This window comes from Equus asinus, chromosome 11 (genome assembly GCF_041296235.1).
Source record: "Equus asinus isolate D_3611 breed Donkey chromosome 11, EquAss-T2T_v2, whole genome shotgun sequence".
Classification (NCBI taxonomy): Eukaryota; Metazoa; Chordata; class Mammalia; order Perissodactyla; family Equidae; genus Equus; species Equus asinus.
This window is the reverse complement of record NC_091800.1, coordinates 32,292,586-32,310,094: the sequence shown is the minus strand read 5'-3', so window position 1 is coordinate 32,310,094 and position 17,509 is coordinate 32,292,586. Positions and strand designations below refer to the sequence as shown.

The following is a 17,509-nucleotide window of genomic DNA, read 5'->3' as shown; positions in this document are numbered from 1 at the left end:
GCTCTAGCTTTACTGACCTGTAAAACGGTCCACAATACGTCATTTACTGAAAAAGCTATCACCACCTCTCCAGGACTAAGGAGCAAAGGAAAGAGAATAAGAAGACTATACCATTTCTTATCTGACCACTAAACTCCAAGTAAATATGCTTCTGCTTTTAAGAACCTTATCATAAAAAGTACTTAATTCATAATCCCATGGGATGAGTTGAGGTGGACAATGATAATGTTCTAGAGGTGGAACATTTGCTCCCATTAGCTCTATAATAATCTATATTAATCTGTGATAAGACATGAGGAGAGGCCATGACAAATTCACATTGTTCAACGTTAGCTGAATCCTCACTGCTATTTAGCAAGTATTTCCTTCACCGCTTGTAAAAGTTATTGCCAAGCCAAGCTTCCAAAGTCTCTTTCAACTCTTTCACATGACCCTGCCCAGTATTTTAATATAATGATTAAAGTCATCTGAATTGAGATTCCATGACAATTTCCTCTTTTCCATCACACAGTGCCTCTGTGTCTTCATCTTTGTACTCTACTCTGATTTCTCTCTTTTACAAAGTATCACACATTCCCACCGCTCAAAGACTAGCCCTTTCTACTTCAAGCTTAGTGGCGTCTCCTCTCACCTCCTCCAAAATCTTCTTCTATCAACTATACCATCTATTATATACATTTTCAAAGTCCTTCTCTTCTAAAAACATGTCTGTACTTTAAGAAAATCTACAGTCTCCTGATACTGCTTCATATCCTATCTTTATCCCTTCCTTTATCCTGAAGCCTCTTGAAAAATAGTCCACAAACGCACTGCCTCTAATAAGCTTCTTTCACCCTTATTCTACTGAAACTACTCACTTGAAAGCATCAAAAATCAGGCATTTTCTTGATCTTCATGTTCTCCTTCTCTTCAGCCCTCTTCCTTTGATTCTCCCTGTGCTTTATCTTCTATCTTGGACATTTAGAAGCTGGTTTTCCCCCTGGCTTTCCCTGGCCCTTCTTCTGCCTCCTGTCCTCTAAAAAGCAGCATTTCCCAAGGTTCTTTCCTGACCTTTTTCCCTCCTCCTTTCTTATTTTTTATGTCATTGGCAAAGATCTAACCTACTCCCCAAACTCTTCATTCATTCACTGATTACTCATTAAATGGCAGACTCTTTGTGTTATGTGCTACATTAAGTACAATAATAGATAACACTTTTTCACTTCCTTTACTTCATTATTCTTGAGGAACATACTATGTGCCCTTAGCCTTTCTCCTAAAATCCAGAGTCATATTTCCAAATATCTTTTTAACATCTCCATAGGGATGCTCAATCTCAACATGCTTAATCAAATCAAGCTCATGACTTCTTCCCTAAACCAGGTCCTCTACATGATGTCTATTTCAATTAAAGTTTCATTGATTCTCCCTACCACTCAGGATTCATTACTTCTGATTTTTAAAAAAATACAAATGTGACCTCTAAATATCTCATGCATCCACCACCATTTTCCATTCTCACTGCCACCAACCCAATGAGAGCCTTCATTCACTTCCTGCATTTTTACTAAAAAAACTAATTGGAGCAGGCACCGTATTTCAATATCTGTAGACAGTTGTCCTCAAGGTGACGATATTTTACCTGCCAGAGGTTAGAGACTGAATCATGCCATCTGTGAAGTCTATTTAGCAACAAGATCCATGATTATGTGACTTAACTTTATTAAGAATATAAAAAAAATCCTCCCAGGCTTTTTTCCTATTAATTCAATATTAAATTATTTTACACACAATTTAAGCGGCAATGAAAATGGATGCTTTACAGTGCAATTGAATCCAAAGACAAGAATATAAACAGGGAACTATAAACTTATAAGAATGGTATAATTTTTTAGAAAAAAAAACAAAGGAAAAAACTGACATGGAAAGGATCACCCAAGATTTTTAACTTTCCTCCCAATTTGTCCTTTGGTTACATGATTACAGACCCAGAGGATGTGCAAATTAAAAATTTTAAATACAGGCAAGAATACTGGCTAAAAGGAGAAACCCTTAAGAAGATGCACTTTGGTAACAAAATCTGAACCATGGAATTTTCAGATATAAGTTACTATTTCAGGTATCACCTTGCTTCCTGATTCCTCCTTAAAATAGTCTATAAAATGATTAAAATACTTTAGTCAGTACTGTCAAACTTGATCTGTGCAATCTGATCATATCTGTAGAGAAGAACGTTGAAAATAAACAACTGAATACAGTAAACGCCAAATCTACTAAATACCCTAATAAAACAACAATGTAAAGTACCATACACAAATCTCAGATTTAATTGGAGATACTGGAGAGAAAAAAAATATTACAAGTTTTCTGCCCAACAGAGGTCCAAGTATCTTACCCTTCCTGCATTGATGCTCCCTTTGCCTTCTGTTTGCTCAGCACTTAAGTGTGAAACCACAACACTGAGGTCTTCCTAGTTCTCTCATATACCAATTTCATCTCCCCAGCAGGATTCTTAGGTCTTCAATGGATGAGAACCTGTCTTTTATATCATATTGGTATAAAACTGACTCACAGCAGGCTTTTAGTGTTTATGGAATAAAAATGTAACCACTCAGTTAAAAGATGCTGTTATATAAGTTGAGGAAGAATTTTTATACGAAGGATAATAGTTATCTATGACCACACTTCAAGAACAGAATAGAACAAGTTCAATTCTCAGCATGAGAGTTAGGCTTCCTATTTTTTGAAATTTTTCTATAAGAAATTTTAAAATAAAATAACCATATCATTTTTCTCATGAAATATTAAAATAAATAAAGGAGTAGTGCACACATACTTAATGTGGAATGAATACTTGTGGTCATTCCTCAAAGTAGAAATTATTTTAACCATAAGGATCCTTTCCTGTCCTTCAAGCTACAGAACTTCCAGAGACCTAATTTTCTCAAACAGAAATTTCATTAAAAATGCAGCAAGATCCCTCTGGCCCAGCCCTCTCATATCACAGCTTTAACAACCCAACATGTGGACATGAAGGATTTCAAAATAAAAGCAGCTGCATGACCTAAAATCAAAAACTGTCTAAGCTCTTGTTCTAGATTTACCTCTGATTTGATAAAAGACCTTAGGCAAACAATTAATGTGGAAGTCTGTGTCCTCATTTACTAAATGAGAATATCCTCAAAGGGTACAATGTAACAATTGAAGAATCAAAATGGTACTGGGAAAAAAATTTAAAGCTGTTGAACGTATTAAAATATAAATTATTATTAATGTAGCCATGATTTAATGAAAATAGATTCCAAAGAGCTTCAAATGACTCAAAATGGCTACAGTGTAACAGCACTGAGGGAGTCAAAGAAAAATGAAAAAAACTATATTTCAAGTTATTTTAAAATATCAGAACAAGGGGCCAGCCTGGTGGCATAGTGGTTAAATTCGCAAGCCCCGGCTCAGCAGTCTGGGGTTCACAGGTTCAGATGCCAGGTGTAGACCTACACACAGTTCATCAAGCCACGCTACAGGGGTGTCTCACGTACAAAATAGAGGAAGACTGGCACAGATGATAGCTCAGGAACACTCTTCCTCAAGCAAAAAGAGGAAGATTGGCAACAGATGTTAGCTAAGGGCCCATCTTCCTCACCAAAAACACCATACGTATATCAGAATAAGGTCACATTGATTTTTGGTTGCTCAACTACTAATGTGCTATGGGTGACTTAGGTCAGTCACTTCACCTCTCTGACCCTCCACTTCTTTCTAAAGCTAGGCTAACTAGGGCACTTATCTCAAAGATTCTGGTGAAGATTAAATGAGATAAGCTCTGGCACATAGTAAGCTTTTAAAAAAAAACTATTACCTACTATTATTATGAATACTACAGTCCTTGCAGTTGCTGTTGTCGTCATCATCATCATCGCTTTTTCAGGGAAACAGAATAATATGGTAGTAAGAATCTAAACTTTGGAATTGCACAGATTCTAGTTCAAATCCCACCTCTGCTATTTCTCAGTTGTATGAACCATGGTCGTCTAAGACTCAGTTACTTCACCTATAAGATGGGGAGGTCATCTCCTTCTAATGGTGTTTTGAGGATTAAATGCAATCATATAAAGCACCTAGCACAACAGACATCTCCTCAATAAAAGTTGTTTTTGTATGTCAATCTCAACATCTCAATAAAACTGAAAAACAAGTTATTTTTATCTCCCTTGATTTTTTTAAATGATTTATATAAATTTGTCAGACATTTAACATTATGAGTAAATAAGAGTTGGCCTGAGAAAGATGACAACATTGTAAGGAGCCAAAGCCTGAGTTCTAACACAGAGGCCAGGGTAAACACAGAGAGACCTTCTCCAGCTGTCCAAGTGACAATCAGAATTCCAAGAGGGTTGCACAGAGTCTGGTGCAAGTACCAGAATTCAGTCACTCTCTATAGCCTTGTTTGCATAGGAGATGCTTCAAAAATTCCGAATAATTTATGAATGAACTTCTGAAAGACAACTTTGTAGTTTTTTTTTGTTTTTTTTTTTTTCCTTTTTTTTAAAGATTGGCCTCTAGGCTAACAACTGTTGCCAATCTTCCTTTTTTTTTTTCTTTTTTTAAGGATTGGCACCTGGGCTAACAACTGCTGCCAATCTTTTTTTTTGTTTGTTTCCTGCTTTATCTCCCCAAACCCCCGCTGTACACCTTGTATATCTTAGTTGCATGTCCTTCTAGTTGTGGGATGTGGGACGCCATCTCAATGTGGCCTGACGAGCGGTGCAATGTCCACGCCCAGGATCTGAACCCTGGGCCGCTGCAGCGGAGCGCGCGAACTTAACCACTTGGCCATGGAGCCAGCCCCTGAAAGACAACTTTGTAGTTTTAACAGTGACTACATTTCAGCATCCACAAAAGGGATTAAGTTTACAAGTAAATGTTTTTCCCTATTTGCTAAAATAGGTAAAAGGCAGTTAGACAAGATAAAAATCTCATCTTCTGATCAATAGCACTATTATTCAACTTATTAAGAGTTGCTTTTGATGATCTGAATATTTACAGGGTGCATTAAAAAAACCTAATCTTTATTTTTTTTTCCTATTAATAATGAGAGAGAATCAAGAATAATCCAAAGCAGAAGAGAATACATTAAAATAGTATGTAACTGTTAAAATACATTTTTAGGGACCAGCCCAGTGGCATAGTGGTTAAGTTTGGATGCTCCACTTCGGCAGCCCAGGGTTCACCGGTTTGGATCACAGGCACAGACCTACAAACCACTCATCAAGCCATGCTGTGGTGACATCCCACATACAAAATAGAGGAAGACTGGCACAGATGTTAGCTCAGCGACAATCCTCCTCAAGCAAAAAGAGGAAGATTGGCAAGAGATGTTAGTTCAGGGCCAATCTTCCTCACCGAAAAAAAAAAAAGGCATTTTTATATTTAATATTAAATATATATTGTAGATTATGGAACTTCACAGTATCTTGTCAAACAAATTAACACAATTCCACTGGGAAAAGAGTTGCTGGCTTAGAAAAAGTTAAAGAAAATTATTTAAACTTCCCCATCCTGGCTTTCTACTTCCTAAATTATCTTGAGGATAAAGAGTGTCTCCTCTCAACCAGACATAAAACCTAAATGTAATTTATTTGTAGCTTAGCTAGTTTGTATTTGCTTATCCTTGAGTAATGCAACCAATTGTATAATGACTTAAAAACCTTCCTCTCCAGTGCTTTGGAGTAACATGGCAATAAACAGAATTAATGATGAGAACATCAACAAGTAAGGTAAGAAAAATAATAAGGACAGTGATTAATTTTTAAAGGGTTACCATATCAGTGACTTAGGCTTTATTCAGGTTATTTTATCTTCTGAGGCAAAATAAAGTTAACGTGGTAGCAAAATATCTTAGTCTCCTTATTTCTCCATGGGCATCATAATATCACTCATGTAAATTTTCATATTTCTTTCCTGTAACAAATCCTTCCTTATAAAAAGCTTAATTTATAATCTGCAAAGCAACTGCATAAAAAATATTTAAATTATCTTCACATCAACAAGTTGATAAGTTATGGCATTTACTTGGACAAGCATTGTGTCAACGTCAACATTTTCTTAACAGACTATAACTTATTTATTTCATCAGTATCTCTCTCCTTTTCCATATCCACTCAATTCATTGACATCTTACAGAAGCAATAGCCAATAAACATAAAAAAGGTCCAGCCTGGGTAGTAATTTTTCAAGCAAACTAAAACATATCAATTTGGCAAAGTACACGCATGGAAATACTCAATATTGACACGAATCCATGACACAATCACTCATAGTGCCCTGATGAGAGTGAGTTAGAGTACCCTTTCTGGAAAGCAACTGACAATATATATCAAGACTTTCAAAAATGTCTTGACCTTTTGATTAGTAATTATATTTCTAGCATTCAAGTCTAAAAAAATCATCAGAAATAACAAGATATAAATACAATGATATTCACCAAAGTGTTATTTATAACAGTAAAAACTTAGAAAGGACCTGAATGACCAACAATTGAGGCATAGACTGAGGCATATCTAATGTCACAGGAAGATGTTCATGACAAAATGTCAGGTTTTTTAAAAGAACAGATTCTAAAACGTTATATACATGGTATACAATTTTTATAAGAATTATTTATTATACACTATTAAAAAGATATGCATATAGGCACAATAGAAAGAAATACAGAAAAATATTCACACTGTTCATCTTGAAGGGGAAGATAAGTAATTTTTATATTCTTCCCTATGCTCTTCAGCATAACAATTATGCTATTATACCATCCTTCTTTACCACATTTATTTCGTTTCCCGCTCTAAAACATAAGCTCTATAATAACAGGAATTTCTGTTTCTTTTGTTCACTGCACCTAGATAGTGCCTGAAACATACCAGTCATTTCAATAAATATTTCTTAATTAATAAATACTATATATATACACTAGTGTGTATATATATACATATATACATATAGTATATATGTATATATATATACAAAATGAGCATTTATAACTTTATTAATCAGAAAACAAGCATTATTTTGAAAGAACAAATTCCCTACTATATATCGTTAAACTCATTCTGACTTTCAAGAGCAGCAGTTGAGTTTAACCTCTGACTTTATCATCAGTCATCCTTAATCTTGCATGAAAATAAGTGAAGAGGTCAATGGCCATGATCCCCAAGTCAGATTTGGGATTTTTGCCAAGGTTTCCAGCTGAAATGCCAATTAGTTTACTTGGACATCAGCCATATGTGCATACAATGTCAACCACACTGAAAACCCCAAACTTTTTCTCCCAGCACCCACCAGATGGCCACAGGTAGTTTTTCATCTATGCTGGCTGACTTAGGTCACAGGCATCACCTGATGGTAAATGAAGATACTGCCTCTCCCTTGAGCCCAGACATGAAATTCAATGGTTAAGAATATTTAATAAATAAAAGGAATTTCTAAATAAAATAAATATAAAGAGCTTTCAGTCTAACAAACATATGACTAGCTGGCAATCAACTGGCAACTTCATCTTTCTAGAAGTCAGATGGGAAGTTGTTATTCTGATGACTCAAAACACATGTCAAAAAGACAGATATCCTTTCCATAGGAAAACTCTCTGGTCTTATTCAGAGCTTATTTATTTCTAATTTACTTAAAATTTTAACAGGTTGATTATCCAAAGGAGAAATCTATCAAAAAATGTAAGTGTCAACTATACTTCAGAAAGTTTTTACGTGCCAGAGATAAGAAAGATAGTTACATTCTATTGGGGAGGACAGACAATAAACATGGAAACAAAGAAATAATCAGGTAAATTCAGGTAGTGATAAGTGCTCTGAAGATTACATTGTGTAAAATGACAACACAGGACACTCGGAAAGGGGATGGGCATGATCAGTGATGACTTCAGCTAAAATGTGCCCAGAATTTATAATCTGAATGATGAGGAGGCAGGAATATACAGCTCTGGGAGAAGATCATACCAAGCAGAGGAATATTAAGTACAAAGCCTCTGAATCTGGAAAGCATATTTTTAAGAGAACAAGAAGGCCACTGTGGCCGAAGCCTAGAAAGCAAGAGAAGGAGGGAAAGCAGATGAAGAAGACAAGATTAGGTCCTGTAGGGTTATTATAGGCCATATTAAAGGGTTTGGATTTTACTCTGGGTGTGATAGGATGGCTTTAAGCAAGGAAGTGATGGGATCTGACTACAAGCAAACAATAAGGAATATTAACTGCTAGGAAATGAGATGGAAGAAAAAATATGAAAATCAGATACAATCTCAGTAAATAGTGTGAAGCAACTTAGAGAAAGGACCAACATTCCTATAACTCAATCACAGGCTCTGAAGGTGTCAGTGCATTACAACATCCTAAATAAATGTGTTCAGCATAATGAGTAGGATTCACCAATAAAACATGAAAGTATAAAATACTACCATTCATTTATGTTGCACTTTAAATATTTTATAAATTGTAAAATAGATATCATCTGGAAATACATTTTTTAGAATGGCAGGGAGTAGATAATATTACAGAGTTTCATCTGAATAATTTATTCATGTTTCAAGAAATAAAGCTTTAGCTAGTCAATAAATTTACTTACCTAAAAGAACCTAATTTTCGAGATTTATGAATAGCCAAAGTTTTAACCTGTCTTTAAAATAATAAACTATAAAAATTCACTTTCTCTTCCTATTTGCATTGCGACAATCAATCCAGATATAAAATTCACTTAAAAAGTTTTTTTTTTAGGAAGATTAGCCCTGAGCTAACATCTGCTGCCAATCCTCCTCTTTTTGCTGAGGAAGACTCGCCCTGAGCTCACATCCATGCCCATTTTCCTCTACTTTATATGTGGGAAGCCTACCACAGCATGGCTTGCCAAGCAGTGCCATGTCCGCACCCAGGATCCCAACCAGCAGACCCCAGGCTGCTGAAACATAACGTGCGCACCCAACTGCTGCGCCACCGGGCCAGGCCTAAAAAATGTTTTTAAATCCAAACTCTACCAAACAAAGCCACTTCTTTCATTGTCATGAAAATCCCCAGATATTCCAATTGCCTCACCTCTACTTAGGCTGTCTCATTTTCTAATTCTTCTCCTCACTTCCTCACTACCCCAGCTCATTTCTCATCTCTTCATTCTCATCCTCAGGGGGTCCAGAAAAGAAACAGGCATTGTAATGGTAGATTTTTTTCCCATTTGTAGTTAGAAATAATCTATGAAGTGAACCTTTGGCATTATGTGAATAAAATGGATTTAAAATGTACTTGTGTGCTTCACCCACGAAGAATTACTTTTTAACAACTGGAAATCTGAACTTCTCAGATTTTCCCACTATATGATGCTAAGTTTATCACCATTGTTTAAAGTGGTGGTCAAATCTCTCCATTTTAAGTACATTTTTCCTTTTGTAATTAATAAGTAATCTATGAGACAATGTGAACATCCTAGTATCCAAAAATTCTTCCACTCAGTGTTTTTTACAATTATACTCTTTTAACAATTATACTCTTTTAATTATAAAGTAATAATGTGCTCATGGGAAAGCTTCAAATTTACAGGACTATGGAAGTTCCTTCCTCACCCGACCCCAGACATGCAGTCATACTTCCAGAGAGGTAAGCTCTGCTAACTGATTCTTGTGCATCCTTCTGGAAATTTTCAATGTAGACACATTTATACATTTCTTTTTTTCTTTTATCACAAATGGGATATTATATATACTGTCTTGCAACTTCAATTTTTTTTCACTTAATATATCCTGGACTTCTTTCCTATCACTACAAATAGACTCATCTCATTCTTTTTAATGGCTACAGAGAATTCTACTTATTATTATCTATTTAATTAGTCTCCTAAATGTACATTATAGTTTTCATGTACAGTTTTATATATCAAATATAATAATAAACTATAATTACGCTATAATAATTGTGCTATAGTAAACATCCTTGTATATATAACTTTGCATGCTTTGTGTAAATAATATTTGGAAGAAAAATTGCCAGACACATAACTGCTGGGTCCAAATGTATTTCTTTTCTTTCACTAGATATTGCCAAATTTTCTTTCCAAATTGCATCAATTTATGCTCCCACCAACAGCAATGCTGTTTCCTCATCTCTTCTTCCTCATCAACAATGGACATTAGCAAATTCTTTAATCTTTGCCAATCTGATAGGTGAGAGAAAAATAGCTCGCTAGTGCTTTAATTTTTATTTTTGTACACAAGGTCAAGCATCTTGTCATGAATTTATCGGACATTTGAAATGTTTTCTCTATGAATTGCTTATTTAAAGTCTCTGCCCTTTTTTCTACTAGGTATTACTAATGAAGAACAATATTTAACATTTTAAGCAAGGTATTTGAAGAAATGTGTAACAAGCTTCATTATAATATTCATAAAATAGTACTTTCGAGGCTGGCCTGGTGGTGCAGCAGTTAAGTTCGCAGGTTCTGCTTCTCAGGGGCCTGGGGTTCACCGGTTTGGATCCCAGGTGTGGACATGGCACCACTTGGCATGTCATGCTGTGGTAGGTGCCCCATATATAAAGTAGAGGAAGATGGGCACGGATGTTGGCCCAGGGCCAGTCTTCCTCAGCAAAAAGAGGAGGACTGGCAGTAGTTAGCTCAGGGCTAATCTTCTCCCCCCCGCAAAAAAAATAGTACTTTCATTGGTAATCTGTATCTAAGAAACCCCCTTCAAAAAAGCTGTAGTTCCCCGAAGTATATATTTTATTTCACTATATTTAATTCACTTTTACCTACTTGACCTTTAGATTGAGACTATTTTAAGAAGTGTGCTAGAGAATTTCCTATATTAAAATCTCCTTCATTCTTTTTTAAAAAATCAAATTTCCATAGGTAAGTAGTAGGAAGCAAGTGAAAATTAAGAAATCAGCATACTGATCTTTAGCTAACATTTTAGAATCATTAATTTTACCCACGGTTTCTCATTTAGTACTAAACAAGAAGGCATTTCCAAGAACAGGGAAACCAAAAATCTAAATTAAATCTGTCTAGAGAGAGCACAGTACATCTATCTTTCACTATTACATTAGCTACTCTCTACTTCAAAAATCAATTTCATATAGACCTGGAGTAAACAGTCACATGTCAGAGTGTGATAAGAACTCGCCTGATCGATGTAAAACGCCGTGCCTGCACGGATCTCTCGACGCTGTTTGAGGTCGGTTTCAGTGGTGTCTCTTGACAGGGCAATGTATTCAACCTCCCGTTGGGTCAGCTCCTGTAGAACAGAGAGTGAAATTGTTCCAAAATAAAATAAAATTCCAAACATATGCTTTGGAGCCAGTTATCTGACAATGCCACTGCCCTAGAGAAGAGCATATTAAATACAATTCTCAATTAAAACGTTTTGAGTCTCAGCTTTAAGAAAAATGCAATAAAGTCAGTATTAATCAAAACATGTTAAGTATCTCTCCTCAGAGCTCTACTTTTACTGCACCCAATAATTCACCACTTAATAATTATTTACTACTTAAGCAATAATAATCAAAATTAGATCTTATAAATCTTAATGTCTCCTGTAGAATTCTTTTCAAATATCATGAGTAATAATTTGGTTATTATTTCATTTTCCCACAAATGATAGCCATTTCTGTAAGTAATGTTCATTTTTTTTAAAAGAGTGATTTAAATTAATTTATTCCATGAACCAATGTTTACCTACTGTATACAATATGTTAGATACTTTACCAAATGTGAAAATAAGGTAAATACCAACAGTCAGGTCAACAGAAGGGAGAGACACATACACAGCTATTTAGAGAGGAAAAGAAGAAAGACGAAAAGGAGAAGGATGAAAAGACGTAAGGGGCAAGGGGATTATTTCACACACACACAAAAAAAACACTTGATTTGAAGAGGAAACCATCCAGAATCCATTTCTTTTAGAAAAATTTATCCATCCCTCAAGTCATTTTGCCCTATATGTAACAACTATGTACAAAATGTTCTTAACATTATCCTTGGTTTTACAACACTGAATTAAAAACAATGACATTCTCCAATCGAATGAGGCATACAACATGTTTTTACTAAACAGGAAGAACAAATTAATTTCCTGGAGTATAAAGAAAAAAGTTGAATGATCATGCCCATTAAGGTGAAAGGGAATATTTCCATAAGACTTTTTTCCTCCACCTTATCTCCATGTGATGTCGATAAGAATGTACTATTGCTGTCACTTAGTTTGTTTTTTTTTTTTTTTTGAGGAAGATTAGCCCTGAGGTAACTACTGCCAGTCCTCCTCTTTCTGCCGAGGAAGCCTGGCCCTGAGCTAGCATCCGTGCCCATCTTCCTCTATTTTATACGTGGGACGCCTACCACAGCATGGCTTGCCAAGCAGTGTCATGTCCGCACCCAGGATCCAAACTGGTGAACCCCAGGCCACAGAGAAGCAGAACGCTCGAACTTAACCACTGCGCCACCGGGCCAACCCCTGTCACTTAGTGTTTTACAACTGTGCCTATTTCCATGAACCCATAAATTTAAGTATACATATATGGAAAGAAGGAAGAATTTTAAAATACAGAAAACACACACGATAGTGGTGAAAATGTGGTGATACCAAATGATGTCTTTCTAAATAAGAATGAATCACCTGTGAGAGCACAGTTTTGGAGTAAAGTAGCAGGTTTTGTTTTTAGCAGATACCTCCTTCTGGCTTCTGGAACATATCACTAGTATATTCATGTCTATTTCACTGATTGGTTAAATAGATTTCCCTAAGTGAAAGACCCTGTCATTCACATTGATTGACAAAGTGATATATGCCCCTTATTGTTAAATTGTACTACAGTAACACCTTGAACTGCCACACGAAGTGTATTATCCTCAGTCTTGTCAGCTCCCTGGGACTCTTCATCAGCCAAGACAAGGATCAAAGTTTCCTCAGCTGCGGCTTCACAGAGGAGGTATGAGCAAGCTCACAAACAAGACGAGGAGCAGCAGATGGAGGAGGCAGAAGTGTTGAGTTTTTTTTAACTATCTATAAAACTCCTTTATGATGCATTTTTGTACCAACAGGACTCCTATAATCTGCTAGCCCTTCTCACTCCATATTCCTAACACACTTCACAGTCTTGTCAGAAACAAAATCAAAGTGAGATATTATGGTCTTTGAAATGAGCAGGGTGGAGAGGAGAGTACATATCTTAAAATTAAAGAGGCTCTAGACTTGGGATTGTCAGTAGCTGACTCTGAATTCTTAGACAAGACACTTTTGCCTGTGTATTAATAAAGTAAGGATAATACTACAATGGCACATTATACCTCACAAACTGGTTCTAGGAACAAAGAAAAGATATGAATGGTGTGGGCTAGAGAGAGTTAGGTTCTGACTTGCCCATTGTATTTTTATCATTCCTGCCCTACATGATTTTGGAAGTACCAAAATAAATTCACCAATGAAATAAAAGAGTGCACGAAGTATATTTCAATAGCATAGAAATCAATTCTTTAATATCAAGTAACACAAAGAAGCTTGAAGCAAGGTTTTCTCTTCATCCTAAAAAGTATCTTTCGAATAGACAACTTCATCTGATAACGTTCTTCCTCGAATCATTAGAGCAATCCCTATTAATGCTGAGAAAGTAGTAGGAAAAAGTCCTGTAAATTTTTTTATCTAGGTTGAGATTTGAATATTTCAACTCACTTGACAACCGTGCTCAGAGAACTGCAAACATTTAAGAGGATAACAAGTCAGAAAGGCGAACAATATGAAATTTGAAGTCTAGCTCCATCATTTACTAGCTGGATAAAGCTTGAGTGAGTTATTTAATCCCTGTGAACCTGTTTTCTCATCTATTTAAGGAAAAAAAAAAGAAAAGAAAGCACATATAACTCATAAGATATATTTTACAAACCTTAGGCTCCCTTTCAAGACCACATAACATCAAAAAGTCAAGGGAATTACTTGACTTTTTAAAATATGGATCTGAGATTAAAAACGTTGCCTAAGTAGTATAAAACTAAGTTTCGTTTTGTAATCTCAGAGTTGCTGATACTATCTGCTACTCATTGCCTGAATTTCTAGCTCTTTTCTACCGGAGGACTTTCTAGTGGAGGACTTATTAGTTCCAGTGAAAATTTGCTAAGGCTATAAAACGCAAATGTACATTTGATTCCCAAATAACTTATTCTGAACACTTTATAAACAAATCACTCTTAACATTGTTTAAGTAATGACTCATCCTGATATTTTTGTAAATTCTTAATCTTAAATTTATTTTACAACATAGCTTATCAAAGTTAAGACCCTCAGGAATCCACAAGAACTGATTGCTCACCAGGTACTGCATGGCAATAGAGCGTCGAAGAGGCCCAGGAGGTCCTATTAGAAAGACATCTTGCCCCAAAAGATCCTTCTGCATTATCCATCTTAGATGCTGAACTACAGATTGAGCCACAGAGTCTGAAACTTTAAGGGGAAAAAAGATAAAATGAAATGCGAATCAAACAACTACTTATAAATCTCCAAGCAATCAATGCAGACAGTATATTATATTAAAATATACATATACGAACATATATACACACACGCAAGTATACACACATACATTCATACATACACCTGGTGAATTTTCACACTGTTTTACAAAAACCATTACTATCAATGTTAAAACAGGACAAAGTTTATTATATCACTGAAAGTCACACAACGCCACCCTTAAAACCTTATAAGAACATTTGAACAATCACCTGTAAGTATCACTAAGGGAATGAGTGATTTTCAAGGATAATATGAAGAGCTGGTATCATCATTTTACCACAATTTTATAGCCAAATCCTTTTGTTCTAAAAAATGGATATGATCAAATCATCCCAGGCAATTAATGATCATCATAGTCTTAAAAATTTAAGAAAACTATAAATTAAGTTGCATGTTTGTGAGATCTCTCAGACTTCACAGTTAGGAATTCTGATGTAGACTTAAATACTTACTAGAGAATTTGTCTCTTCTTCTACATCAACTGTTTTGGGAAGAGAAGACAACTCCAAACAATGCCCTTCTAATTCTACTATTAAATCACCCATCAATCTGCTCACCTTCTGCCATAGCATTTTATAAAATGTTTGTATTAATACAATTCATTTGTGTTTACTCATCTATAAATCACCCAGTGATCCAGCAAGTGCATTCTAGGTATACAAGAAAAACTCTCACCCTTGCGCATCAAAGGAGACACATAGAACACTCATAGCAGCATCGTTTATTTCGGAGACAGGATATAGATAAAATGCACACAATGGAATATTACATAACAACAAAAACAGTATGAACTATCACTAATTCCAACATATGTTTAACTGTTAAAAATATAATATTGAGTGAAAAAATTAAGTCACAGAATAAATCACATATAATACTATTCTGATAAAGCTCAATAAACTAGCAAATTGCATTCAATAGAAATTCATACATGTGATAAAACAGCACTTAAAAAAGCCAAAAAGCAAGAGAATGATAAATTCAGGATAATGGATACCTGGGCATGGAATCACAGAGATTGTCACTGATAGCTTAAATGGTATTGGTAATATTCTAGCTCTTAAACTGGGTGTGGGTTACAGTGTTTTTTATTATTGTGTTGCATTTTATACATAAACACACACAAACACAGATAAATATATATGTATGTGTATATGTGTGTATGTGTGCGTGTGAAAAACAAAGTCTTTTGTATGCATTGAATATTCCATACTTTTAAAACTTTGTTTAATCACCCAGTGAGGTCATGAAAGAGTTCAAAGATCAAACTAAGAAGTCTTGCCGAGGACTAAAGCTGTGATTTTTTTCTGCTAGACAGCACAATATTGCTAGGGTAGTTCCCCTGACCTCCCCCAAAAAGCTAACATCTAATCATTTAAAAAAATTAATTTCTGGGGGACTGGCAGTGGCGCAGCGGTTAAGTTCGCACGTCCTGCTTCCCGGCGGCCTGGGGTTCGCCAGTTTGGATCCCAGGTGCGGACATGGCACCGCTTGGCACACCACGCTGTGGTAGGCGTCCCACGTATAAAGTAGAGGGAGATGGGCACGGATGTTAGCTCAGGGCCAGGCTTCCTCAGCAGAAAGAGGAGGACTGGCAGTAGTTACCTCAGGGCTAATCTTCCTCAAAAAAAAAAAAATTTAATTTCTGATTTTCTTTATCATGGTGGGAAGATGAAGGTTTTGGTCAGCTTGGTTGGTTTATCATGTCACTGGGGTCACACCAAAGCATCTTGTCATCTCCCTAAATCAAGTGCCTCTATGTCTGAAAATCAGGAGACTTATCATCACCCAAGTGGAAGTGCTTCTCTCCTGCCTTCTATGAATCCTCTATGACATGCATGGGGTCATATCACCTCCAAGGGGCAACAACTGGTTCCTGGAGTGGGGTTTGAGAAAAAATTCTTAGATATTACAATGGTCTGTTGTCTACTAAAGGGACACTGTGTGTAAACAGATATACAGTATATCTGTAGTACTGAAATTTCATGGGATTGGGGAGACAGAATTAGGGGAAAAAATGTCCTTGGTAGAGAAATAATGAAAAATAGATTGAGAAACATTGCTCTAAGACTTATAACTTTGAGAATCTATCAAGGAGTTTCACGATGCTAGGAAGCAATTCACCTGAGCCTGGTGAGTCAACCTCATTTATAACTACCAGATATCCACTTAACTATTTTCTTTCCTACTTTAAGCTTAAATTCATCTTTGTAATATACAGATATATATATATATATATATATCTGTATATATATACTCTTTCTTATTTTAAAATGAGTCGGTCTGCTTGTAGTTTAAGGAGGAAACACAGTCAGAGTTAAGCAGCTCCAACTTCTCTGTGAGTAAAATTACACAGTGCTCCCTATACTGCAGACCTACTACCTCTCCTTACGCTGATATCAACTAGGTAATTAAAAACTTAAACGCTTTGGGCTTTTTCTTTACATTTTCACAAATCTCAGCTTACTTTGGTACAGGCCTTCCCTACACTATTCTTCGAGTTTTGTGTCACTTCTTTGTATTTAACTTTGGCAATGTGCCTGATCTTCCATTACCTAGACTTGACTATTTAAAATATGAAATTTCCAAAGTTCTAGAAGGTAAAGCCAAGTTGGTTTCTTCAGCTTCCTCCCACCTTTTATTATTTAAAACTATTTGTAACTATTCATAATTACAAAGTCTCAATTTAGTTCTATATAGTTCCATTCCATTTTGAATGCCTTGACATTGGAAGTACATTCATTTTCAAGAATTTTTAAAATCAAAGGCAGCAGTTCCTAATCAAACATGAGCGGCTTCTGAATCTCGTGGCTGGCCTTGTAGTCTATGCTATACCTTCATAAAGGCCTCTTCCTTTCCCTTCTTTGATCTTCCCCCAATAAGAGTAATAATAATGGCCATTATTTATTGCATTCTTGTCATGTGCCAGGTAAAAAACACAAATGATTTTTCATACCGTATCTCATTTAGATCTCATAACAACCC

General features: G+C 35.7%; 1 protein-coding gene across 2 annotated transcripts in view; it reads right to left on the bottom strand.

Moving 5' to 3' along the window:
* Positions 1-17,509, bottom strand: part of VWA8 (von Willebrand factor A domain containing 8) — a 357,448-nt gene that overhangs the window by 306,009 nt on the left and 33,930 nt on the right. For both annotated transcript variants that reach the window (XR_011492999.1, XM_014866869.3), the window contains exons 3-4: positions 14,322-14,452; positions 11,147-11,257 (exon numbers count right to left, since the gene is read on the bottom strand). Coding sequence is in view for 1 of the 2 variants with exons in the window: in XM_014866869.3 (XP_014722355.3) it covers positions 11,147-11,257; positions 14,322-14,452 (242 nt within the window). In the remaining variant the exon portion in view is untranslated. The remainder of the gene's footprint in view (positions 1-11,146; positions 11,258-14,321; positions 14,453-17,509) is intronic.